The 27198-nt window shown below is 37.9% G+C and overlaps 1 protein-coding gene across 2 annotated transcripts; it reads left to right on the top strand.

Annotated features, from left to right (window-relative positions):
• Positions 1-1590: 1590 nt before the first annotated feature.
• Positions 1591-25926, top strand: bmpr1aa (bone morphogenetic protein receptor, type IAa). Of its 2 annotated transcripts, XM_016247822.1 has the most exons (13): positions 1591-1772; positions 7165-7321; positions 13891-14149; positions 19798-19963; positions 20070-20172; positions 20264-20360; positions 21043-21133; positions 21924-22062; positions 22149-22341; positions 22447-22744; positions 22836-23011; positions 23507-23637; positions 23794-25926. In XM_016247822.1, exons 3-13 carry the CDS (start codon positions 14080-14082, stop codon positions 23917-23919), a joined length of 1590 nt encoding a protein of 529 aa, XP_016103308.1. In that variant the 5' UTR covers positions 1591-1772; positions 7165-7321; positions 13891-14079; the 3' UTR covers positions 23920-25926. The 2 variants fall into 2 exon arrangements, with proteins under 2 accessions (XP_016103308.1, XP_016103309.1); XM_016247823.1 differs by lacking the exon at positions 1591-1772 and having other exon boundaries at positions 7152-7321; positions 19801-19963.
• Positions 25927-27198: the final 1272 nt, after the last annotated feature.

Genomic DNA, 27198 nt, shown 5'->3' on the forward strand with positions numbered 1-27198 from the left:
CTTAATATAACTTTTATTTAGACATTTTATGAACGTGTCCTTGATTTATCAGTATATATTTTCACTGCCATATTGAAGTTAATCTAACCTACCATATCAGTTGAAATGTGTTCTTAGGGCTACTTTAGAATTTGGCTTGTTTTTTTGTTTTTTTTATATTACTAACACAATGGTTTGGCATATCATAATTGCCTCTCTTAAATTTAATAAATTGTTTGCTTCTTTTTTTTTTTTTTACACAAGATTAGTAAGTTGCTTAAAATTACATTAATAGCAGTGTTGGGTTCAGAAGTGGGAATGTTGTATCTTTTTAGCATTTTTCAAAAACAGATTTATTTGATGTAATTACACTATTGAATGCAAAGCAGTCATTTTACACAATGTATTATCTCAATTTGCCATCTGCTATATTGTGCAGTTCACCTGGGAATTACAGAGATAAAAGATTGATCCATAATTACATAAATTTGCCGATCATTAGTGTTGCAATGATACAATAAAGAATATACAGTATGTGTTATGTGACACTCATATTTATAAACATGACGTTCTGGAGTATTAACAAGTGTCTTTACAGTCTTCTTCTGTTGAAAAATTCAGTGTCTCTCTTGGTGTTTATGTGTGAGAGTTCAAACTGAGATGCTGCTCTAATACAATAACTTGTTCTCTTTTTTTGTATTTGAAATTATCTTGTGAAAACAGCCTTACTTTGTGCTTACTTTGACCATTGCCTTAATGCCCCAAAATTCACCTGAATCTGCACTGAAGTGTTAAACATAAAAATATTAAGTTGCTTTATTAACTGAAAATAGCTCATAACACAACATTTTATGGGCACTGTTTTCAATGTATGATTAAATATCATTAAACTGTACTGCAGTCTGGACAGCCCCATTACTACTAATTCACATTTGTAGTATTTAAATCTCTATTTGTTTTATTAAAATCTTTTAAAATCATTTATTAAAATGATAGCCTAATGTTTCTCATTCATTTAATAAAACGGTAACATAGCAAATGAACTAATATGATTTCTCTCTGATAATATGATTTTTATTAGCATCGAATTACCAGCCTATTTAGTTTTTTCGCTTCAGTCGCCAGGGGGCGCTCGCTGCCGTGACCGAGAGTGGTCTGCAGTCGCTAGTGTATGTAGTAAGTGCAGTACACTCCACTGTGATGGTCAGTGCCAGACCCTTAACAGACCTCAATGAGAGTCCAGCACGAGCACAAGTAGAAACGAACCCTCCATTTTATGGGCACTGTTTTCAATGTATGATTAAATATCATTAAACTGTACTGCAGTCTGGACAGCCCCATTACTACTAATTCACATTTGTAGTATTTAAATCTCTATTTGTTTTATTAAAATCTTTTAAAATCATTTATTAAAATGATAGCCTAATGTTTCTCATTCATTTAATAAAACGGTAACATAGCAAATGAACTAATATGATTTCTCTCTGATAATATGATTTTTATTAGCATCGAATTACCAGCCTATTTAGTTTTTTCGCTTCAGTCGCCAGGGGGCGCTGGGAGTCGCTCAATCAGCGCGCTCGCTGCCGTGACCGAGAGTGGTCTGCAGTCGCTAGTGTATGTAGTAAGTGCAGTACACTCCACTGTGATGGTCAGTGCCAGACCCTTAACAGACCTCAATGAGAGTCCAGCACGAGCACAAGTAGAAACGAACCCTTGGAGTTATCCAAGTGTCTAGAGCTCAATAAATTGACGGAGTATACGGAAATAAGATTTACTGAAGAACCTTTTCGGTAAGTGAAATGGAAAGTGTTAGCTTGGGTATGCTAAACGCTGCCTCGCGAAAGTTTGTTGCGCTAAATTTTCCATTTCCACGTAATGTTTTAACCGCGTTACAAAGGTAAAACCGACTGCCGTGGTGTTTTTTTTATTTATCTATTATTATATATTTTTTTACTACGCTGTACACAAATGTGCAAGCCTTAAAGAGAAAAAACGCTGAGCGTTTACGCGTTTGTTAAATGATTTTGTCGAGAGATTTCCTCAAGAGTGAAGCGAGTTGAACGATAGCTAGTGGGCTATCCCCGTTAGCAAGTCAAAATCCGTTTACATTTACTCCCATAACTACCAACACGGACGGTCTTGTTTCAAAGTAATACATTGGCGTTGTAAATCTGTGTTATATTATATGTTTACCATTGCATTATTATTGTTTGAAGAAAACTGTCAGGATTTGTAAAAGTCCGAGTAAAAAGTTATTAACGCGACAGTCGCGTAATGCTAGCAACAACTTTCCTAATAATCTGACAGCTGTGTGGTGCTTCTAAATGTTTATTTATCTCTCTTATGGAAACTGTTTTACATTTCAAGTTTGTTTCTTTTCACTTCACAATATCGTGTTTATTTATACTTTGGATGATATATTCTTTTCATGGGTTGTTTTTACCTTCAGGCTGTTTTGCTCACGTATCCGCCTCTCAATACAAAAAGCTGCTTTTGGCTTATTATTGTATGCGTAGGTTTGTGGAAATGTGTTACATTTAAATTATACTGGTTTTACTGTACATTTTGTACTTCCCAGATTTGAGTCTCTTGGCCATGCTAGCCCGCTCGATACAAAAGCTGCTTTTAATTTATGGGTTCTGGGGGGAAGGGGGTCTGCTCAGCTCTTTTACCTTCTCAAGGAGGTCAAAAAACAGATGGTAACACTGCCTGTGAAGCAGTGCTTCGAGAAGCCTGGAGGAGAGAGGCTTAGTCTGAGGAAAGTGGATTTATTTTAGAAAATTAAAGCTAAAGGCTTGTAGTATATATGCCAGAAATCTGTGCATTCCACAGCTTGATGCAGGGTCTCCTATGAAAAAAAACTGTGCTGATGAGGACAAAATCAGGGTTTGTTAAAGGGTAATTCTTTCGAAAATAAAAGTTGTGATCATTTACTCAGCCTCATGTGCTCTAAGTTTCTGGAGATGTGAGGCAGAAGTCACCATTCACTTTAATTAATGGTGAACATCATCTTTTATTTTTCACAGAAGAACATAAGTCATACAAGTTTGGAATGACATGAGGATTGGTAAATGATGAAAGAATGTACATTTGTGGATGATCTATTATGTTAATAAGTGCAAAACATTGACTCATTATATGTCCTGTTATTTGTGTTATGTAGCATGTGACTCTGTATTTACAGTAACTGCTAGAGCAATTACTTGTTCAGTCTTACTTTGAATGTTAATTAATGATCAGTTGTTATGCAGATGTGATGGTTGAGTGCTTTGTGCCCAAAGTGAGTACATGGTTTAGTGTAGGGGGTTTCAATCTTTTAGATGCCACAAACCCCCAAATATGATCATCCTAACAGGCATCTATATAGTTTCTTGTATAAATACCCAATTTATACAGTGAAAAAATTGTATTGTAAATGTCTTCTCTCTCTCGCTCTGTATATGTATGGGAAAATAATTTGTTTCTATTAAGTTAATTATTATTATAATTATAATAATATTATTATAATAATCAAATAGTTATTGTTTTATTTTGATGTATTACTATTTTTATATGTATTCATTTATTTTAATCTTATTTTTATTGTTTTATTATTATTAATTTTACACTGTTTGTCTCTAAACATACATATGGACCCTCTAGCAAGGCCTTTGCATCCTCCTCAATTTGAAAATGACTCATGAAAGTAATGTTTTACTTTTTATTGACATATACTTGGCACAAATCTGCCCTCAGCTAATGTGCGAATTCAATCACTTAATTGCTTAAAAGGCTGTAATATCATACAACAATAAACACAGATGTTTTTCCCCTCCTATCTGTTTTTTAAAATATCAGCCAGGCCCAGATTGAGTTGCCCTGGAGCCCTCTAGGAGTTTTTCAATCTCAGCCACAGTGCAAGGGATCGGATTGCAGTGAGAGTCTGTAGCGAGGTGGCAGCATGGGGAGGTTGGAGGGGAAGAGGGGGGCATGGGGGCGGGAGGGTTAAGAGGCAGTATAGATCAGGTTTCACATCCCTGCCTGCGTTCCTCAGGCTGCTGCGCCATCTAAAGTCAGCCCCCCACCCTCCCTGACTCGCTCTGGAGACAGGATGGCTAAGCAAGAGGGAAAAACACACACGGCCACCTCAGACCTGGCCCCAAATGTATCACCCATCCCATCGTAAAGGTGCTGATGTATCACCCCCACCATTTAGTCATATCATTCTGATCTAAAAGGTGGAAAACTAAACCTAGACAAACACGGAAATTTGATACACGCTACTGAGCTTTTATTGAACAGACTTTTCTTGAACGCTTACTTTAGGCTGTGGAGTCCTCTGTGCTTGTGCTTCCAATGGATGGTAGGAAAGTGAGTGAGAGCCATTGATTTCTTTAACTCTTTCTACGCCACTATTGGTTAGTGTGATGGCAGATCAGATAAAGATAGATTGAATAAAGCTATGCAGTGGGAGGCTGGTGTAGTTCTGGAGAGTGGTCTCTGTTTATTCAGTATGCCCCAGCTGTCCTTTAATGGTATTGATCTGCTTTAAATACATTTGGCTATAGGAGTAAATTATTTAGAGTGGTACCGGATAGGGTGAATTCAATGATGGGTTGGGTTAGTGCAAAGACAACCAAAAAGATTTCTGTTTGGTCTTGTAATGAGTCACAATGCTTGTTTACCATATTATTTAGGGGATTTCATTTGGTTGTAGAGACCCAGATAATTGAATTACATGTGCCTTTTTTTTAATGCCAAGTAATGAACATCTTGTGAGAGTTGTAATGTGCCTTTGACACACCAGGCCTTGTTTATACCAGCATGTTTCTCTTTGTAAAGCAACTAGTCTAATTCCACTTGGTGGCAGACTTTAGATATAAGATTTGTTTTGATATTGTACTTTAAAAAGACAGATTGCAGATTTTAAAGGAATAGTGTACTCAAATGAAAATTTGGTGAAAATGTACCCACCCTCAGGCCATCCAAGATGTAAATGAGTTTGTTTCTTCATCAGAACAGATTAGGAGAAATTTAGCATTACATCTTTTTCTCACCAATGGATCCTCTGCAGTGAATGGGTGCCGTCAGAAGGAGAGTTCAAACAGCTGATAAAAACATCACAATAGTCCACAAGTAATTCGCACAGCTTAATTTAATGTTTTCTGAAATATAAAACTGTGTGTTTGTAAGAAACAAATCCATCAAGGCATTTTAAATCATAGCTTCTGGCCAAAATATGAGCCCATAATAATCCATAACGATGCTTCCTCCAGTGAATGCAATGCTAAAAATCTGTTCCGATGATCTTTGATGGCCTGAGGGTAAATAAGTTTTCAACAAATTTTCATTTTTGGGTGAACTATTCCTTTAACCCAACCAAAGTAGCCAAACAGCATTACTTGACCATGAATGCCTTTGTAGTAGGTTTGAGCATTTTGCTGATTTTTGACTACTTGAGAATTTGTCTGATAATTTAGTCAAGTTCTTTGTACAGCGTCAGATGAACACCTTTCTGTTTTTTCAGCATGTCCACATCCTGCCCGGTGTTCTCCAAACAATGTGCAATTTGGCTATAAAAACAATATAAATGTTGACTGTGCAGAAGAAATAAAAAAAAAAATAGGTTGTTCACATAAAGCTTCAATAGTCATTAAATGAATTGCTACTAAAGAAAAAGCCACAAACTATGTGTCAGGTTCAGAGGTCTTATGAATGGAATGTTTATAAGTTATTTTCCCTGTGTATGCAAGAGATTACATATGATAATTCTGTTAAGTTGCTGTTCTTCTAATATTATCATTACTTTAAAAAAGGATTTTAATCGCATTTGGTCAATTGAATAATGTTCAACAACTAATATTTTTATTATTATTATTATTGGTTGCTGATTATGCTCTGTCTGTTTTGCATATTTAATACTTGCTTGACTTTGAATTTATTTTTATTTTTTTGTATAATATATTTATTGTGGTATTTTTTAATTTTCAGACCCATAAACAGTACAATCACAAGACAGGACAAAACACAACTACACAAACAAGAAGGAAAAATAAAATAAAAAAAACTCCTTCAATTAAATTCAGTTTAGCAGATAACCACATCACCAAATAAAGGCAAAGGGGTTCAAAGAAACTTTTTGCACAATATTACATCATAGACGAGGTGAAATAATATTGTAATAATAATAATAGGTAACAACCTAGGCCTTTTTACCTCACAAGGGCATTACTTAAGGAAAATGACCATAGTAACAGAGAGCGAATAGATTTGCAACAGTGCCAACATTCTCGCTAGTTTTGACAAATAATTAAGGAAAAGAAAAAGTCAAATATTGAAATGAAATTTAGAGAGAAATTCTGAACATATTAAGATTGACACGGAAATTAAAGAAAATAGAAATTACAAGAAAAGAAAAGAACATTTCAAATAGTATCGCCGTTATTAGAAGTTTTTAACAGGTGACTGAACAGAGGCCTCCAGGAAGCATCAAACTGATCTATATTTCCAGAAATGCTATATCTAAGTCTTTCCACATGCAGGGTGGAGGAGAGTTCTGACAACCAAGTTTTGAATAGTAGCTTCGACTTTTTCTGACTTTGAATTTATTACATTTGTGAATAAGAATATATCTAAAAAAAAATCAAATTACGCACTGGGGGTAAACACCTTTCAGTTGTACTCCCTTTAGCTGCTTTCCTCCATCCCATTCATCTTTTCAATTAAGCTATGTTGTAGATTACACTGACATTACCAGGTACGACATGACACACTTAAAGTGAAAAGTTATTTAAAGTTCATTTCACAGATTTCTGAACTATGAGATGTTATTATGGATAAACCGATGCTATATGGTGGAAATAGAAACCAAGCAACCATGTTTTAACCCCTTTTCAAATGTCTTTTCACTTGTTCATTCCTCTGGAGTATTTTTGCTTAAAAAAAAAGTACTGTAGCAGTGCTTCTCTGTGTTACTATAGCCTAGGCTTACTGGATAATACAAATAGTGCAGTTGATTTGGTTCCACATGTTAACTGGGTTCTCATGTTACCTTGCTTTAAAGATGCAGTCAAATATTTATTATTTATAAACTCTTTTACCTTACCCTTGTATTTCTGGCAGTTTATCAAAAAACTTTTTTTTTTTTTAAATACAGCTTTAACATACTTTACAGCATAAAAGTTTCTCTTTTATGTTTTTCAGGATTTTGTGGTACTATGCCAGTATCCAAATGCCATTTGGACATTCAGCCACCTGGATCCGAATGACACCAGTAGCCAGCCTCCATGCTTACCAAACACTATGCCTACATGCTTCACACTATGCCTACATGCTTCTCAGAAATGGATCTTTCTGTACGGTAAGGAAACCTCTGCTATAAAATGCCACTTCTTCTGACATCCCCTCTGCAGTACAAGCAACCAAGAAGTGTGTTTTCATGTGGTGATTACATGACCACAGTAGATAAAAATGCTCCCTACACCAGAGATGGCCGGACTGCAACAAATGGTTTCCACATGTTGGGATCTGGGTATTCATTTTAGAAAAAAATAGTAATAATTTACAGATCAAAGTTCATCCTTGTGTGGCTTGTTTCCAAGGCAACCTACCCATTTTCTCTCACACCTGAGGTGCAAACTTATGCTCAGCAGATGCTAAGCTGTGAAATATTCAGGAAGGAATTTTCACAGAGGAAAAAATTATTTTCCCTTAGAAAAATAAGTAATGTGATTAATGATATTACAAAGCTGAAAATTATATTTTTGTCTGAAAATATAAAATGTGTCAACGAAAGTCCATTTAATTGATCATAGAGACAATACCAGGCGTTATTGATACTATGTGTCCCTTGAAGTAAAGGGTATCTCAGTGCAGGGTCATATGTCTGGATTTGGTTCAAAATTGAAGACAGGATAGGGAGTACGGTAGGTCTCGGCCGTCTGTGCCGTCTTTCATCAAACCCCAGCACAACCACACGCTCAGACACTTTGGTGGAATGTGTGAGGCAGGTAATGGAAAATAAACTTGCAATAAACCTCTGCAAACTTTTGGAAACTTCCATCTCCATGTTTTTTCCTATATAAATTCCAAGAAATAATAAATGATTTGTCTAAGGTTAAAAGTAAAGAAATATAATAATACAGTGCAGAATGTCTGTTGGGAGAACTCATCAATTATTAAAGTCACCATGAAATCAACATATTTATAAATAAATATAGATATTTATAAATTATTAATTCATGTATTTTTTAATTCATTTGGCCTTGTAATCTTTAAACAAAAACATTAAGCATTTCTTCCTTCTCACAGCAATAGCTGCAGGGCTCGCAAAATCGCTAGCCCGACGTCCCGGGGCTATTGTTTTTTCCAGTCGGGCTACCAAAAAAAAAAAAAAAGGTCTTTGATCTTTCAAGCTGTTTCATGGCACTCAGCATGCATCGGTCCAAAAGAAGTTAAATAAAAAGCAACCATCTATAAAAAAAAGTGTCAAAAAAAGTGTCTCACACGGCTCCGGGGGCTGAACAAAGGCCTTCTGTAGCGAATCGATGCGTTTTTTGTAAGAAAAATATCCATATTCAAAACGTAATAATCACTTTAATGTAGCTTGCGCTCACTGTTGTACACGGAAGCAGCTCCGGGCAGATGACGTATGAGGTAGGCTTTGCGCATGCGCTGGTCAGAAGTGGCGCAGGGGAGAGATCAAAACAAAACAACGGTCACTAATTAGAAGTACAAAACGAGGATTTGTAAAGAAGAATGTCAGAGGATTTCCATATTAGACAAAAAGAGACTGGTTTTCCTTTGCTAAAGTAAGGTAACTTTGCTTCCTTTGCTCCGCATGCGCAGCGCTGACCTCTTACGTCATCAGCCCGGAACTACTTCCGTGTACAACTGTTGGCGCAAGCTACATTAAAGTGATTATTACGTTTTGAATATGGATATTTTTCTTACAAAAACGCATGGATTCGCTACAGAAGGTCTTTGTTCACCCCCAGCCCCATTTGGGGACAGAAAGACAAGAGTCGCTATACGGCTGGATTAAACTTCAAAAGGCAATGATGTCATTGAATAAATATGAGCACTGCACGTTTCAAGTCTTTATTTGAATGTATCTGAAGGAAACCAACTGTCCTCTGAAACGTGTCGTTGGCATTTTAATTTCATTTGACCTATAATTCCTGATAAAGCAGCGTTTATGAGCTGGAGCTGCTTTGTGACAGCCGTTACCGGGGAAACCACAATATTTCAGCTCTCCTAAAGCGCCACCTCGTGGCAGAGAATGAATTTGCATTTCCAACAAGCCTTTCTTGCTGTTTATGGTCAGATCAAAGCAAATATCAACTCGTGTATTTATGCAGCAAACACACAGAGTTGTAAATGAGAAAGAAGTTAATGTGCCTTCTAAAAATCTAAACAATTAAGACGGTAATATTTATATGTTTGATTTATCCCTTTTCATACAAATGGTCTAAAGGCTGAAATGCTGTTGTATACAATTTTTGTTTTTGTGAAAACCTGTATCTGAACTGTAACTCATGTAATTTTATGGCTCAATAATGTATGTTACCATAAACATTGTTCAACCCCACTCATTCTGTTAATTTTACTTGTGCAGCTCTTAAAATGGGTCATAAATTGCCTTCAATTTATATTTAAATACATAAATTCTGTATTTTTATTTTAAATGATAAATTCTGCAGATACCCTGTGAATGGTGAAATAACATTCCTTCCTTCATATTTGTTGATATTTGTATATTGAAAATATTTTGATTGACATTTAAACTCCAATGTGATTTTTTATATTTTACCTATAAAAAAATAATTTTTTTGTATTTGGGCTAGTTAAATTAATTTTCGGGCTACCAAAATCTGAAGAGTACCTGCCCGAAGGGCTACCAGGGATTTTGAAATTGTGAGCCCTGATCTGATGGCATGTACTGGCACGAGGGTGGGACAATAATCCCATTTACATTAAATTAGGAAGGAAAACACAATCCGTGTATCATTCGATCAATCGTTTTTTGATTTGATATTAAAAGTAGAAAAATTAGGAAATGGCTCCTTTTTCGTTTTTTCGTTTTTCTCCAAAAAACGAGAAACGAGAATTCAGCTTAAATTTTCGTTTTTCGTTCATGGGTGGAAAAATGAATAAACAGCTTGAATATTTGATTTCTACATGTGGGCGGGAATTAAACGCCCCTTTCTGCTGATTGGTCAGCCGAAGATCAGACCGTGCCATCATCAGTTCTTCTGCAGTATCATGCAGCAAAATAATAGTCATTAAATAGCCTACTGTTAGTTATATAATGTAGTCTTGTGTTTTATTAAAATTGATTATAATTGATATCTCAAAAGGATATGCACTTGTGCGTGGCATGAGCTGCTGCGTACTCGCACTGCAACGCAAGATTTTCATAGAATATAATAACTTGCCATTTCCATTTGTTTCTCACCAAACCCTCAGTTTACCTTCAGAATGCACAGGAAATAAGCATAAATAGCCTACTGTTAGTTATATAATGTAGTCTTGTGTTTTATTAAAATTGATTATAATTGATATCTCAAAAGGATATGCACTTGTGCGTGGCATGAGCTGCTGCGTACTCGCACTGCAACGCAAGATTTTCATAGAATATAATAACTTGCCATTTCCATTTGTTTCTCACCAAAATTACAACTGCAGCAGCAGAGGACTATTATTCTGCTGCGTGATACTGCGGAAGAACTGATGAAGGCACGGTTTAATCTTCGGCTGACCAATCAGCAGAAAGGGGCGTTTAATTCCCGCCCACATGTAGAAATCGAATATTCAAGCTGTTTATTCATTTTTCCACCCATGAACGAAAAACGTAATTTAAGCTGAATTCTCGTTTTTCGTTTTTTGGAAAAAAACGAAAAAGGAGCCGTTTTCTCATTTTTCTATTTTCAATATTAAATCAAAAAACGAATGATCGAATGATACACTGATTCAACACGATCACAAATTCCATTTCCTACTGACTAATGATAAACAGTAAAAATTAATGATAAATAACATCAATAACAGAAGACTGTAATGATAAATACCAACAGTAATTCTGATGTAATTAAATTTTTTATATTTATACAAATTTTTGCACCATACGTGGTTCAGACATTTTTTTTTAAACAATTGCCATAAAACAAGCAAGAGCTAGGCAAAAAGTGAGGGGTAATTCATTTTGGGGTAATTGGTCCAGTTATAAAGCACAAAGATCAAATCCACTTCTTTAGTGAGATTTGCTTAGTGTTTCACAGACCAGCTGTTCCGATCTTAGTATGTTGGGCTGAGTTTCTTAACTTCTCATCAAAAATGTGCTCAAATTTGGGGGGTTTTGTTCTAGAAATGTTCTCTCAACCCATTACCCTTCCAGAGGAATCTGGCCGTTGGAGCTCATATTGCACCCAAGTGCTCCACAGATTAACTTTTGTTCTTCTCCTGCAATCCACTGCTGTGTAACCAGTCTTGTGCTACCTTTAAAGTCTCTGCTTGACTGACTCTCTGCCATACAGCTGCTTGACAGTGATTGGTGTTGTGTCAGGAAGAGATGTGGGACTTTGGTGAGGATGAGAAGAAGAGAGGATGATAGAAGAGCGAGAGCTGGTCGTGGGGCACATCTCAATGTGCCTAAGTATTCTTATGCTAATCCTTTCCTGAGATGAGGCGCAAAGCAGCCAAGCAAACAATGGCAGTGGAGCCAGAAAGTCTGCCCTGCAGTCTAGCAGGCCTTGAAAGGCATGTCGGTCATATCGCCGACACTGAGGGAAGGGATCCTCCAGTACTGGCAGCCCTGCTGTAAGGAGGGACCCCAGGAGGGACCAGAGACCCGGGCCAAAGCAGGCCAAGAGAGCGGGGGCAAGGGGGAGACAAACACCAGACCACTCTGGTCGTCATGCAGGCTTTAGTTAGAAGTGATAAGAAAGGCAAGGTGAGATTTATTTCATAATATTATTATACATTGGCTTTTTCTTCTGGTTGGAACCCCCACCCAAACGGTGGTATGTTGTGGTGAACTGTCATTTATGTTGGGTTGTTGACCAGTGGGAACCCTTGAGTTCTGCACATTGGGAAGGTCAGATATTACTCACTCCTCAGGGATTGAGAGCGATTCATGGTCCAGCATAAAGCCCAAAAGATACTTCGGCTGACTGCATTCTGAGCACTGTCTGCGGGATGTAATTTTCATGATCAGAAGAGTCCACGGACGTCCACACACAGCCCAATTTTTGTGCCCGCACAGATGGTGTCGTGTGCATACAACAGCACACACACTAGGTGAAATATTCAGACAGAAGAGTGTCAAACTCATCCATCTGCGCTCATCGAGTACACTTTGAAGGCTGTGCGCAAGATTCAGCGGAATGCAGAAAATTAAGTACAGGCCTTAAGGTTGACTCCAAAGGTGCACCATAGTTACACATCACCATACAATACCCCTATTCATTCAGCCTCCTTACATAAATTTATGGCGCCATCAAATCCTTTCAGATGGCAAAGCTCCAGGAGTGTCTGATGAAACACTGAACCATAGTGTGCCTTATATATTGCTTTTTAAGATCTGTGATACTTTTGAAGCAACAATAGTGATAGATGTCCATTCAAGACACATGACTGCTGTACTTGTTTTATATGAAAGTCCCCAAGGTTTAGCAGTAGATTTAATCTGTCTAATATTAGAAGCATTGTAAGCCGTTTTCAGGGGTGTCCTTCTCGCCATACTACTTTTTTTGTGTGTGCAGATCCAAGTTTTGTCTTCAAGTCAAGACATGACTTAACTTGCCTAGTCATTCATGTATAAGTTGATTTGAATAAAAGTTGATTTTACTTGAATGTGAGTGATTACTTTTATTTCCTTGACGTTTAGGATGTTCTTTTGAACTTTCTGATCACAGTTGCAACAAAAAATTAAGCAGCACATCTGTTTTCAACATAGATAGTAAGAATGTTTCTTGAGCACCAAATCGGCATATCACAACAATTTCTGAAGGATCATGTTACTCTGAAGACTGGGTCTTTTTAATGTGACTGACACCTCTAAACATCCTCCTGTATTGTGTTGGCTCTCCTCCCACTCTCAACCTTAAATGTTGTGGTCTTCACCCCATATTTCATTCCTGATGCAAGAGAGAAAGCAAGAAAGGACTTTGGGTGCTTGTCTAATATGGTATCCTTAACATACATGCAAATTTAACATAGCTCTTTATACCGTTCTGTTCTAAGGTGTTCGAATGTGATGCCACCTGGTAAGTTGTGAGGCATCTTCTTTGCAGCAGGCCTCAACTTTTCCCGGTTGTGCTTGATACTGCTGCTTGTGTACCTCTTAACCTAGCAGCCGCAGCTTCTTGTCTCTGTGTGTAGGTGCCTACACAGCTATCTTGTCCCCTCGCTTTGCGGAGGCTAGCTTTGTTTCCTTGTTATCCGGTCAGGGATGTGTGAAAGTGGGGCACAGGTCGGGGCTCTTTGTCCCCCTTGGGCAAATCAGAAGTGACAGACACCGGCCCACTCCGCCACTAATTTGTCCCCCCCTCAGGACATACTTCGCTCAGGGCCACTAATTGCAGCGAGATGTACAGGCCTACAAGGGAACAGACACATCACGTTATTAACGCTGGAAGGGGACAACGGGGTAATTGCAGAACATCCTTCATCAAATTATTTGGGCATGTTTCAGCATTCAAGGGTAGTGCCGGCCTGACGGGTTGAGGGGTCAAGTCCAGAAAAAACAAGGGGGCAGTGATGTTCAGGGCTACCAAGAAGAATTACAGCACTGCTTAATCAAGTCTGTTTTTTCTTGTAATATTGAGAGATTATTAAGCTATAGATGAATTTTTGGACTTTGTGTTTGTAGACATTGTTTAAACTTCAAATCACTTTTTTTTTTTTTTTTTGTTTCTTTTATTACTTTAGTGCCGTGGACCCCGTGAGAAGGGATCTCTGAGTTTCTAGTGCCATCATCATCATCCCCCAGCTCTTCCTCTCATCCTCTGCATCTCTTCAACCATAATTGTAATTGCTCCACCTGTACGTTAGTGTTCACTGGGATTTCAGGAGCATAAGCCGTCATCACTGATCTCATTAAGGCGACGCTGTTTGACGATGGCACAGCTTTTGTATGTCACTGTGATTTTGGCCGGAGTCTGCCTGCATCTAAGGCTTTGCGCTGGAGGTAAGGCTTCTTTCCTTCACACCTGTGTCCTTGCCTTCATCGTATATTTACAGTAGGTTTAGCTTAAATTCGTAGTCTTTACATAAAAAAAGCTTAGTCTCAAGAATACAAGTGGTATTCAAACAAGGTGATAGGAGTTTGTCTAGCCTATTTGTAATTTCTCTATGCAAACTCTGCTCTGAGAGTTCAGTTTGTTATATGTAAGGACTCCACATGACTGTGATCTCCAGAGCTACTGTGAGAGCTGAGCTCACAAGCATTTCAATATTTAATTCTGAATGGGGAGTTTATCAAGTACTCATCAAATGCACACAGACTATTTTCATACTGAAAGCTCAAACATTTAAAGATGTTTAATTGAAGAAATCGAGAAATATATTATTGTTGTGTAGTAACATAATAGTAATCGAAATGATCATGCAGAATGGCTGTGACTCAAACATGGACTCATGCCACAGGTAATTTAATTCCACACATAGAACGTTAACAAAAAATAAGAATGTAGTGTTTTGTTTTATGCTGTGACACTCTATATTGAAGCACTTCATTTGATGAGAAAATAATGCAATGTAAAATGGTGTAAATTGTTATATTTTCATTTGAACTCGGTGAGGTACATATGGCTGTTTTTGTGATTTAAAGTTTAGGGGAAATTCCTTCATCGCTTTCTTGAAGGTACAATTTTAAAGCTAAGACACTCTGGTTGCTTTGAGTTTTGCATTCTCTTGCATCTATTATTTTTTTTTGATGGGCTTTGATGTGATTGCAGTACAGCAGGGCAGGAATCATGTGTGTCCGTCTGAACGTTTCCATATGCTTAATAACGTGATGTTTACTGATGTAAAAGAAAACTGATACCTTTGTTTGATAAAAACGCCCTCCCTGAGACAAACTAACTGATGGTTGCCTGTAGACAATCAATGAGCTGTGAAGGCAAACAGCAACAGCCGATTGCTTGGAAAGCAGTTTTGTGCACAGAAATAAATTTAGTTTGAGTTGAAAAGCCTACTGCTTTATATTTTAGTTCACATTTTGTTAACATACTTTAACTCTGAACTTCTGTGTAAAACAATACTTTGTGCTCTGGATTAGAACACCCTCTGATATCTCTTGAGGTGTGTTTACTCATGCCAGGGAGTTCAAAAGACATCTTTCCTGTCGTGACTCACTCCTGAACCATGAGCCACTCAGAGGCCCCCCACTAAAGGAAGCTGTTGAAGTGATTGTTGCCGCTCTCTCTTCCTTTTTTAGCACATTAACCATTTCCTCTATGGCACTTCACAATTGCTAGTTGGTAAGAACTATTTCAAACACGGAAATACTTGGGCCCTTTTTTGCAGTTGATTTTCAGATTTAAGCCCTTATTTAGTAGATTTTAGATATTACAAGTGGCTTGCTTTCTGTTCCACACTGACTTAAGAACTAGAGTGGTTTATTGTCTTTTTTCATTATTATTGTTTTATTATATATTTTTAAATTCACCTACATTTGTGAATGAACAAATAAAGCGTTTATTTGTTTTTGTTTACTTGTTTGTTATGAATGTTTGAAAAGTTTGGAATTAATCTTTCTTAGTCCACACTTAGATTTTTTTAAATGCCTTTTCGGTACAGTCCTTTATTTTATTCTGATAAATTAGTTAAGAGAAAGAGAAGAAGCCTTGTAACATGCCCAGTAGTCCGATTTCAAACAGCTCAGTTTTCCTTGAGTTGATATTATATCAAACATCTGTCTAATGTCCTTGTCCGTGTATTTTTGTACAGGTGCAGCAGAAAAGTAGGAAATGTTTGAAACCAAAGACGCAGCATGAAGGCAAGGACATTTGACTTCTCAATGCACTGTTTCTCTCAGTGTTAGAGTTGTGTAACGGCTAGTTAAATGCCTCTATAGTACATATTTTTTACCTTGCTCATCAGATGCACCCCTGAGATGTAATTTCAGGCAGGTGTCTGCACCTCTGAAACATAATCATGAAGAAACAGAGAGGTGATATTGGCGACTGAAAGCCCTCAATTGCCTTCATAGAGCAAATTGCTTTTTTCCCAAGCAATTGTACTTCTACCTGGATTGAATAGTAAGTGAGGTTAGCACTCCTAGGGGAGAAGAAAGTGTGTTTCAAATGCAGGCAGGCATTTAATTTGGTGAGGTGTACAAATAAAATGCATGTAAAATTGTCCCAGAAATGACACAGACAATTTATTCCAGTATACTGACTTAATTCAGCAATATTTAATTCACAGTTCTCTTCCAAGTACCATTTCAAGTAGCATTTGTGAACATAAAATAATGTAAAGTGTGATACAGTCAATGGAACAATGCATTGTTGTGAAGGGAAACTATGCCAAAGACTGAAATCTATTTTTGATTTTCTTTCTTCCCTTTGCTCTTTTTTGTTTTAAGTGAGAGAGAGAGAGAGAGGCTAATGGTGTGTATCTGCTAGAGAGTCTCATTATGGAGGGATGATCTGCCAGACCTCAGACTCCACTGTAACTGGCGGCAAAATTAGGCACACATGTGAATGTGGAGGCTCTAATGGGCCCCTCTGACACATCAGTCATCGCCCACAACCAGTCACAAGCCAGCAGTGGGCAGAGATCCTTTGCCCAGTCAGAAGGTCTGCTTCACAGCTATTTTGAAGACATGAGAGTTTTGAAATCCTAGCATTGTTGTAAGTTGCACTTTCTGCCACTCTCATAGATTTTTGTGCAGTTACAGTGAAAACCAGAAACTTCAAGGATTCAAGATCCTTCAATCCCAAAGTCATTCCTCAAGCACTGACCCTGAGTGGAAAGAATGGAGTAGAGGAGTAAAGAGTGATGGAGAAGGATCCTCTGGGTCCCTCTTTGGGGCTTTGCTCGTTTGATCCTTGTCCAGCTTTCTCCTGATGCGAAATTTCCATCTTGGCCCTATGCATCAGGATCTGCCGTCATAAAGGGGGACTGTCTCCCTTAGCCTGGGCTCAAGGCCACACAATCGCTTACATTTGCTTTATGAGTAGCTCAATTACTGAAATTACCTCATTGAAATCCCTTGCGAGCAGTTGAATGAGATTAAGTCTAGACAGTGTAGTTCTCTTTAAGAGTTTATTTTTATAGTTTAGTAAAGTAACATTAGATGTGTGTTTGATCCACTTAAATAAGAAAGATATGGAGTCTGTCCGCACCCTGAACGAGAGTACTTGAGAGGCTGAGTGCATCATTTAGTTTGTGGTCTAGAATTGTTCTGATAGACGGAGCCTATCAAAGGCAGCGTCTCGCCGCTTCACAGGCTTTATCTGGACATTTAACTGCACTGCCTCCATCAGCTCTGTTTTCTCAGGGTGTTTCTCCAGCAGTCTTGTTTGTGTTGTGATCGACTGTTTTGTTAATTTTCCTGTTGTCTCGCATTCTGTCTTTAACTCTCATAATGCTGTTGAAGACCACCACAATTTCCTCTTTCCATCCCAATTTTATTGTTTTTTTAATGTAAATATCATTATAAAAATATTTCTGAATCTGCAACTTTAACTAGAGTTGTTATATAAACAACAGTAATGACTATAACGATTTATGTCTCATGAACCTCATTACATGATATGGTTTGTAGAGGGTTAAGGGGATATTTCACCCCAAAAATGAAATCTTTTAATCACCCTCATGTCATTCCAAACCAAAAGCAACACTGAACCCCTCTGACTTTCATTGTGGACAAAAACACACAATATTCCAAAATATTTTCTTTTGTATTGCACAAGAGAAAGTAAGTAATACAGGTTTGGGACAACATGAGGTAAGAAAATAACAGAATTTTATTCTTTAGAAGAACTATCTCTTTAAGCACCCACAGTATGGTCAAATCAATTTTAACTTATTACATTTAATTCAACTAAGAGCTAAATATGAAACGTTTTTGCCGTGGGGCATTCAACAGTTGCAAAGCAAAAACTGCTGTGATATACTTGCACATGTTAGGGAAAATATGTGTTCTTCAAGATATCGTTTTTCTAGTAGCACTTCTTTCAGGCTGCCTGTTTTGTTAGGCTCATACTGTGTTTATATTGAGTTGTTTGTACTCATCAATCACATTTTCACTGTATGTACATTGTAGACGATCCATTGAATTATGCATTGAAACAATTAACAGAAGCTCCTTTATCATGCCCAGCTCTCTATTTAATCACTGAGTCCTAATAGAATTAGTTTTAAGCACCCACAGTATGGTCAAATCAATTTTAACTTATTACATTTAATTCAACTAAGAGCTAAATATGAAACGTTTTTGCCGTGGGGCATTCAACAGTTGCAAAGCAAAAACTGCTGTGATATACTTGCACATGTTAGGGAAAATATGTGTTCTTCAAGATATCGTTTTTCTAGTAGCACTTCTTTCAGGCTGCCTGTTTTGTTAGGCTCATACTGTGTTTATATTGAGTTGTTTGTACTCATCAATCACATTTTCACTGTATGTACATTGTAGACGATCCATTGAATTATGCATTGAAACAATTAACAGAAGCTCCTTTATCATGCCCAGCTCTCTATTTAATCACTGAGTCCTAATAGAATTGGAACCAAGAGGAGAGTCCAGTCTAATTGTAAGATCAGCAGCACACATGGAGGCTGTATAAGACAGACAGTAATGGGATCTGAGGATGGAATGCAGCTGATAAAAAGAGCGCTGTGTCGCCCTGCCGCCCAATCTCACAAACTGCTGCTTTGTGAGTGATTATCTCTTTTACCGACAGGTCTGGCCAGGAACGTCTGCAGTGGAGTCATGCTGAACAGAAAGCTTCAGCAGTACAAGCTGATGCACTGTGGCATGATAAGACATCAGTAGTGACATCTCAGAAGCCTTTATTGAACTGAAATTCAAATAAAAAGTAAATAAATAAAATAAATGGTTGTGAGGGTGTGAAACCGAAAGGGGCATTCAGGGATGTACTTGGTAGTTGAGCTGGATCTGAACAGGAGCAGATTTACAGTGACATCTCAGAAGCCTTTATTGAACTGAAATTCAAATAAAAAGTAAAATAAATGGTTGTGAGGGTGTGAAACCGAAAGGGGCATTCAGGGATGTACTTGGTAGTTGAGCTGGATCTGAACAGGAGCAGATTTACAGAGGAGGAGTGAAGGATAGGAAATTATAAAAGTAGGAGATGGTGGCCTTATTGAGAATTGACACAATACCTCAATTTTATTAGCCAACTCAGCCAGAACAGACTACTAAATTGAGCATTCATTTATCTATCAGCATGGTGCCGCAAATGGCAGCAAGGACGCTGAGCTCAAAAAAAACACACACACACTACTCGCTAGTTTTATCATAGATGTACACTACTGTTCAAAGTTTGGGGTCTGTAAGATTTTTTAAATGTTTTTGAAAGAAATTTCTTTTGCCCTGCAGGCTGCATTCATTTGATAAAAAAATTCATTAAAAAGGAAAATTGTGAAATACGTAAATGTCTTTACTGTCACTTTTGATCAATTGAATGCATCCCTGCTGAATTAAAGCATTAATTTATTTTTAAATAATGTTCCTGACCCCAAACTTTTGAACAGTAGTGTATGAGGTTATATAACCACAGACATGGGTTTATTAACACCTACTGGCCATTTTGTGTGTTTGCTCACCTGGCCTGCCATTGATTGTTAGTGTCTTGTCACTTACAGCAGGTCAGAATCCTGACCACGTGCTACAGGGCTCTGGAGTGAGGCCTGGCTCAGACGCCAGAAGGCCCGGGGACGACTCTACTGTGGCACCAGAAGATGCTGCCCGCTTCCTCAACTGCCACTGCTCAGGGCACTGCCCTGATGACGCCAAGAACAACACCTGCGAGTTAGTGTCATAGGGCATGGCACCTTTTAAGTGATTATTGCACATGTTTGTGCTTTATGTATTAAAAAAATAAATAAGTAGATTGCTATTCTTTAAAACCTAACAGGACAAATGGGCAGTGCTTCGCCATCATTGAAGAAGATGAAAATGGAGATGTGATCTTAAGCTCAGGCTGTATGAAATATGAGGGCTCTCACTTTCAGTGCAAGGTAAGGAAGGTTGTTTCTTATGTGTTTCACGCTTTGATATCATATGTAATTAAATATCAGACGTTCTAAGTTTGACTTGTTTGATTCACAGGATTCACAGTTTGCACAGACACGTCGAACCATCGAATGCTGCCAGTTTGACTTTTGTAATCGAGACCTAAAGCTAGAGTTACCACCTCGAGACACCGGTATGCTTCAGTACTAACTGCCTGGCAAATATTACACATTATATAAAATACAAAATAAACAGCATAATCTAGCTAGCTAAACTAGATTGCAGTGAAAAGTGTAAGAACGGCTTGTCTGGGACAAATCAATTAGTAATATTTAGAATCATATACCATAATTTCTCGTCAAAATCATTAATAAATATATACATTAATGTATATTAATGTTTAGCATTCAAAATGTTTTTCAAAATGTGTTTTTTTTTTCTTTTTTGGATATTAATAGTTATATTCAGCAAGAATGTATTAAATTGATCTAAATTGACAGTAAAGACATTTACATTGTTCCTAAAATGTATATAAAAAAAAGACACTTTTGAACTTTGTTCATCTTAGAATCCTGAAAAAAATATCATGGTTTCCACAAAAATATTAAGCAGTACAGCTGTTTTGATAATTATTAGTATTAACATTGATGATAATAAATGTTTCTTGAGCACAAATCAATATATTAAAATGATTTCCGGAGGATCACGTGACACTAATGACTGGTGTAATGGCTGCTCAAAATTCAGCTTTTAAAATGATTCCATATTATTTTGAAATATATTAAATTTGCCAAAGTAAAAATCTGACCAGGCCTGTTAATTGAGCCCTGGCTAACTTAATGCCGTAATGATGGACATGTGTTTTCTCTTTATAGAACCACCAGACCCTCACTGGCTGGCCTTCCTCATTTCAGTGACTGTGTGCTTCTGCACCCTCATCTGTGTCACTGTCATCTGTTATTACAGGTGAGATTGTCACCGCACTGAAGCAGCAAAACACTGAAGCTCTTACATATACATATACTTACATATAGCCGTTTGTGACGTGCCTATTTTTTTCCACATCAGTGAACTGTAATTGTAATACTTGATGTGTTTTTGCATAGCACCTTTGAAAACACATGCCACCCACATCATGGTCTGTTGTCAAAAGAGAAACACTTCTGTTATTGCAAGTAGGGGCAAGACTACCAATACCTTGTCTTGGATACACAACTATGGAAAAGTTTGCCTTTAGAATAAATTAACCTTTTAGTGTCTGTTTACTGAGCTGTCTGCAAGCGGCAACCTTCCAGTCTCTCTCTTAAAACCAATACGGAAGTGACTTAAACTGCAATTCATTGACTGGCGGCTAGAGACTGGCTCCAAAAGGGAGTCAGTCCCATAACCACTTGAGTGACAGGTGGATTGCTGCTGCTGTCACTACCATCGAGCTAGGCGGGCATGGTTTCAGCAATCCGTTACCTCAGCTCCACCCACGTCTCGCCTCTTTGCCCATTTTTGATTATCCGGGAGTGACGCGCTGCCAAGATGGCAACGGCCGGCGCCGCCCACTTTGGGCTTCAAAAATGCTCTTCAGAAACCTACGGATGATGTCACGGACACTACGTCCATGTTTTATACTGTCTATGGCTGTCTGTCAAAAAGTGTGTCTTATTGTTTGAAAAAATCAGAAAAAAGACTTTGAAAAAGTCAGGAAAGAGCTCTCAGATGTCATAGCTTGAAAAAAAGATTTTGTTTTTGACTGTGTCCTCAGGTATAAGTGGCAGACAGAGAGGCAGCGCTACCACAGAGACCTGGAGAAGGACAAGGCCTTTATCCCAGACGGAGAATCTCTGAAAGATCTCATCAACCAGTCTCAAACCTCAGGCAGTGGCTCTGGGCTCCCCCTGCTGGTGAGAAATCCACAATGCAGACTGTAGGATCTTTGTAGGACTGCTTGAGCTAATTTTTTCACTGTGTTCCTATTCACTTTTTACAGGTGCAGCGCACCATTTCGAAGCAGATCCAGACAGTGCATCTTATTGGAAAAGGCAGGTATGGAGAGGTGTGGCTCGGCCGGTGGAGGGGGGAGAAGGTAGCAGTGAAAGTGTTCTTCACCCGAGAGGAGGCCAGCTGGTTCAGAGAGACGGAGGTCTACCAAACCGTGCTCATGAGGCACGAGAACATACTAGGTACACTTCATGTCATTCAAGATGCTCTGGTTCTTGTGGAGTGTTTGTAATTGTATATCAGTTCCATGTTTTCCTATGTAACGCAACTCTTCGATCTGTCTGAAGGCTTCATTGCTGCAGACATAAATGGCACTGGAGCCTCTACGCAGCTGTACCTGATCACAGACTACCATGAGAACGGCTCTCTGTATGACTATTTGAAGTTCACCACTCTGGACACACAGACCCTTCTCAAACTGGCCTACTCTGCAGCCTGTGGCTTGTGTCACCTGCACACGGAGATCTACGGCACGCAGGGAAAACCAGCCATTGCTCACAGAGACCTGAAGAGCAAGAATATCCTCATAAAGAAGAATGGCACCTGTTGCATCGCTGACCTCGGGCTTGCTGTGAAATTCAACAGGTGCTTCATCACATTCATTGTATAAGCTTGTTTTTTTAAAATGGTTTGTTCAGTCATTTTGAGGAAGTAACATTTTTTTTGTTTGTCTCAGTGACACAAATGAAGTGGACATCCCACTGAGCACACGTATGGGCACCCGGCGCTATATGGCTCCAGAGGTCCTGGATGAGACTCTGAATAAGAACCACTTTCAGGCCTACATCATGGCGGACATCTATAGCTATGGGCTGGTTATATGGGAAATGGCCAGACGCTGTGTCACTGGAGGTATTCATAAAACTAATTCACTAGCGAATCTTTCTTTTGTTTTGCTTTATACATCTAAGATATTTTTCTTACCCAAGCCATCATTTTACAATCAGCATGAAATGGAAATTCACCCTATAAAGGTTCTAAAATACATCTTAATGATTTACTTCATTTCATACTTTTTTTTTTTGACCATTCAGACCAATCATTTTGTCTGCATAAGCCCCGCCCCTTTCTTATAATCAACTGCAAGCTTGCATTCAGAACTGCCTCCATCCAATCAACAACTGATGGATAGAACCAAATCCCGCCCTACATTTTTTTTTCTTTTTGATAATTTTCCCTCAGATTTTTGTCACAATACAGAAGAAAAGATCTGTTACTACTTCCCGTTACATTGCAACTTTAAGTATTTTGATCTAAAATGATCTCAAATGAAAACTTCCTGTTGTGGATGCTTACAGAATTTAAACTATTAGTAATGAATGAATTCATCCACTGATTGTTTCCAAGGTATCGTTGAGGACTATCAGGTACCATATTATGAGATGGTGCCATCAGATCCGTCTTATGAGGATATGCTGGAGGTTGTGTGTGTCAAAGGACTGCGGCCCACTCTATCCAACAGATGGAACAGTGATGAGGTGAGTCATCCAGCAGGTGGCAGTATATTTACAGATTATATTTGCTGAATGTTTACAGATTTAGTTAGTATTTGTAGCTTTGCATAGAAGCTCGAGCTATAAATATGTACAGAAGAGAAACGTATTTCCTGATTTGAAAAGAGTTTGTCTCCCCAGTGTTTGAGGGCCATGTTAAAGCTGATGTCAGAATGCTGGGCCCACAATCCTGCATCACGTCTGACCATCCTACGAGTCAAGAAGACTTTAGCAAAAATGGTGGAATCTCAAGACATTAAAATCTGATCAGCGGAGTGGCTTTTATTTCATCTTTGGCATCATTGTCCCCTTCACAGAGGAGGAGGAGAGTCGTGATAACTATGAAATATAATAAGCTTTCTCTTTCGCTGCTGGATCAGACAGTGGTGCCTTTTGCTGCTTTCTGTGAAAGCTGTATCATTGCAAACTTGGATTAGAGGATTACTGCAACAGACTGAAACAGTAGAGTGGGAACGATTGACCCCCGTAAACCCCACTGCCTTAAAATACACTCAAGTTATTCCGCATATGTTTCTTTAGATTCTGAGATAATCTTCCTGCCATATGGTTGAAATGCTGTTGACTTCTCATGGGTTCTGTGTAAAGCGTACTGTGATTTAATGTATGATGTGTAATATATTATAGTAATAGATGAACTGACAACAGAGCAAAATAATATGCTATCAATATAACCTCGTTCAGTTAAGAGCTCTTGTAGACTATCTGTCCACCTGATGTGTGGCATTTAAAAAATCATAATTTAACTCTACAGTAGTTCTTCTCTCGTCCCCCACAGAAGGTTAGAGGTAAAGAGATGCATGCTGCTTTTTCAGTAGATGCAGTTTGATTTTTCACACGTGTCAAAATGATTGTTGCCTAAACCATATATTGTTTGCGCTTTTAAAGCATGCTATTTTTAACATCCTCAAAATAGAAAACGTTCCCAGTGCAGCCTTTGAACATGTATTTTCATAAAGGGAACCAGCTGTCGATACATCTCATTTTAATTAGGAAAGAAAACTCTTCATACTGACGTTTACAGTCACGTGAATCTATGATTTGTCTTTAACTGCAGTCAGTGTGAACACCCCTTCAAAGATGCCAAACTCTGGGATGCTGGGTTGTTTTTTTAGTACAGATTACTATGAATGTGACTTTCGAGGATTTGGTGATATTCTGATCATATGTCCTTGCCAATATTATGAATCATGTGCTTGAACTGTGTTTGTGAGGTAGCTGAAGGTGAAGGGTACGACTGCAAGTAACATCTGTTAGTCATCAGTGCTTAAGATTTCAGTAAGGGCTGCCAAAATACGGTCTTGGTAACCGGTACGATCCAAAACACACATTATTGTTGCATAACTTGTTTACAGAACTCCCATGCAAATTTAATTCTGTTATTCTTTAGAAAGTGCATTGTTGTATTCTAGAATACTTGTTTATTATTCTCAGTGCCATTGAAAAGACCAATGTAATTTGTAAAGAAGAAAGAAAACAATTCACAATATAGTTCTTTACACCAGTATCTGGACCCTTAAAGACAGGAACAGTGAATATACAATGCTTTGATAATATCAGTGCCAGACTAAGGTGCTTTGTCACAATACTTCCGGAACAGTATGCCCTGAATTGCCAAAAGGGCATCTTGATTAAAACAATATGCCAAGGTTACACACATGCTTACAAAAGTATTTAAAATATTCGGAAAATAAATAGATATATTAAAGGAAGCATTATCTCACCTCAGAGTGGGTAACGTCCACATACATCACAAAATGCTAAAGAAACACTAGATTTGGTGTATATGAAAATATATTTGTATACATTTGTTGCTGTTACTATACAAGAAATCTGAAGATTGAATCTGTGAAATTGATCATCTATATCAAATGTTTTCTGTGGCTAAAAGGGATTTTCAATCGGCCCATTAAGTTAGCTTTTGATTGCAGTAAAGAAAGGGGAATCATCTTGTGGATATTCCAATGTTTCTGAGAAGCATTTACTTGTTGAAGAATCTCATCTTTATCGTTTCAATAATTTTGTCTGCATTTTCCCAAATACAAAATTTTGCATCCATCCCCTATGGCCTCTGTTCTTCATCCAAAAACTGAGAACGCACCTGTTCACTGTAATCTGAGTTATGACATATGTTGATAGGATGTGTTTGTCCATACTGTATATATGCCTGTAGATATTTCGATGTGCTCTCCCATAGTATCACCCAGCCCATCTCTATGTAATATATTAAACAACTTGTCTAATTTGAAAAAATGTATATATACATCCATCCCCTATGGCCTCTGTTCTTCATCCAAAAACTGAGAACGCACCTGTTCACTGTAATCTGAGTTATGACATGTTGATAGGATGTTTGTGTCCATACTGTATATATGCCTGTAGATATTTCGATGTGCTCTCCCATAGTATCACCCAGCCCATCTCTATGTAATATATTAAACAACTTGTCTAATTTGAAAAAATGTATATATTTTTTTTCAACCTCATTTTGAAAGGGTTATTTGTCCATGTAATCTTTTAAAAATATAATTTTAGTATACAACTCTTTTTTTGTTGTTTGTTTTGTTTCTTTGTTTTTGGTGAGTGTTGTTTCTCTTTGGTATTAACTGGAAAAGTACAATATCTTGAAATGTAAGGAATATCATGTAGTTGTCACAAAGCCAAATGTAAGACTTTTGATAGTCCACCAGGTAGGGACACATCATCTAAACAAGTGTTTCCCAAACGAGGTGCTGTGTAAAAAATCATTTTTTTTAATTTTTAAATTGCTAAAATGTAAAAAAAAAAAAGAAAAAGCATCGATTATATAATATCCATTTCTGATGTCGCCAATAATTAGTGATGCACCGAAATTTCGGCTGCCGAAAATTAGTTCACCGCTGAGGATTCACTTTCACATGGCTCTGCGTATTCTCTATGCGTGTGCGCGCCGCTCCACTCGTATACCGTTCATGCGACTCAACAGCAAAGTCCAATCAAAAATTGAGCCGACAGGAAACATCGATGTAGGCCTAGTACAGTATTGTTTCTGTCTGCAATAGCCGTACTGTGTTGTAACATGGTGTGGTATATGGGCAACTCTGGTAAAGCTGCCCTCTCATTCATTGATCTACTAACCGCTATGTTATGCTCACGTGTTCTGATAATAATAGCTTTCTATTATAATAGCGATTTCAAGTTTTCCTTTCTCTTTGGAGTGTTACAAGCTGATTGTGCATAGATAAGATCCCTGAAGTTGCAAAGACTAAAGTCTCAAAACCAAAGAGATATTCTTTATCAAAGTTAAGACTCTGCCACGCCCCCCTAAAACAGCTCGTTCTAACACGCCCCCACATATCTACCTCACTATGTGGAAATATTTGCATAATGCCGCCCAAATGTGCACGCAAAGAAAGAAGGCGTGGTTTCAGTAACCAGTTAGTGTTGAAGCAGCCATGTCAGGGAGACGCTGTGTGTTTCTAGGCGAAAGCAAAAGCACTTTATTTGGTCATCCAGAAGTAGATGCATTTAGAAATCTTTAAGATTACG

Source organism: Sinocyclocheilus grahami, unplaced genomic scaffold (genome assembly GCF_001515645.1).
Source record: "Sinocyclocheilus grahami isolate Dianchi unplaced genomic scaffold, SAMN03320097.WGS_v1.1 scaffold855.1, whole genome shotgun sequence".
Classification (NCBI taxonomy): domain Eukaryota; kingdom Metazoa; phylum Chordata; class Actinopteri; order Cypriniformes; family Cyprinidae; genus Sinocyclocheilus; species Sinocyclocheilus grahami.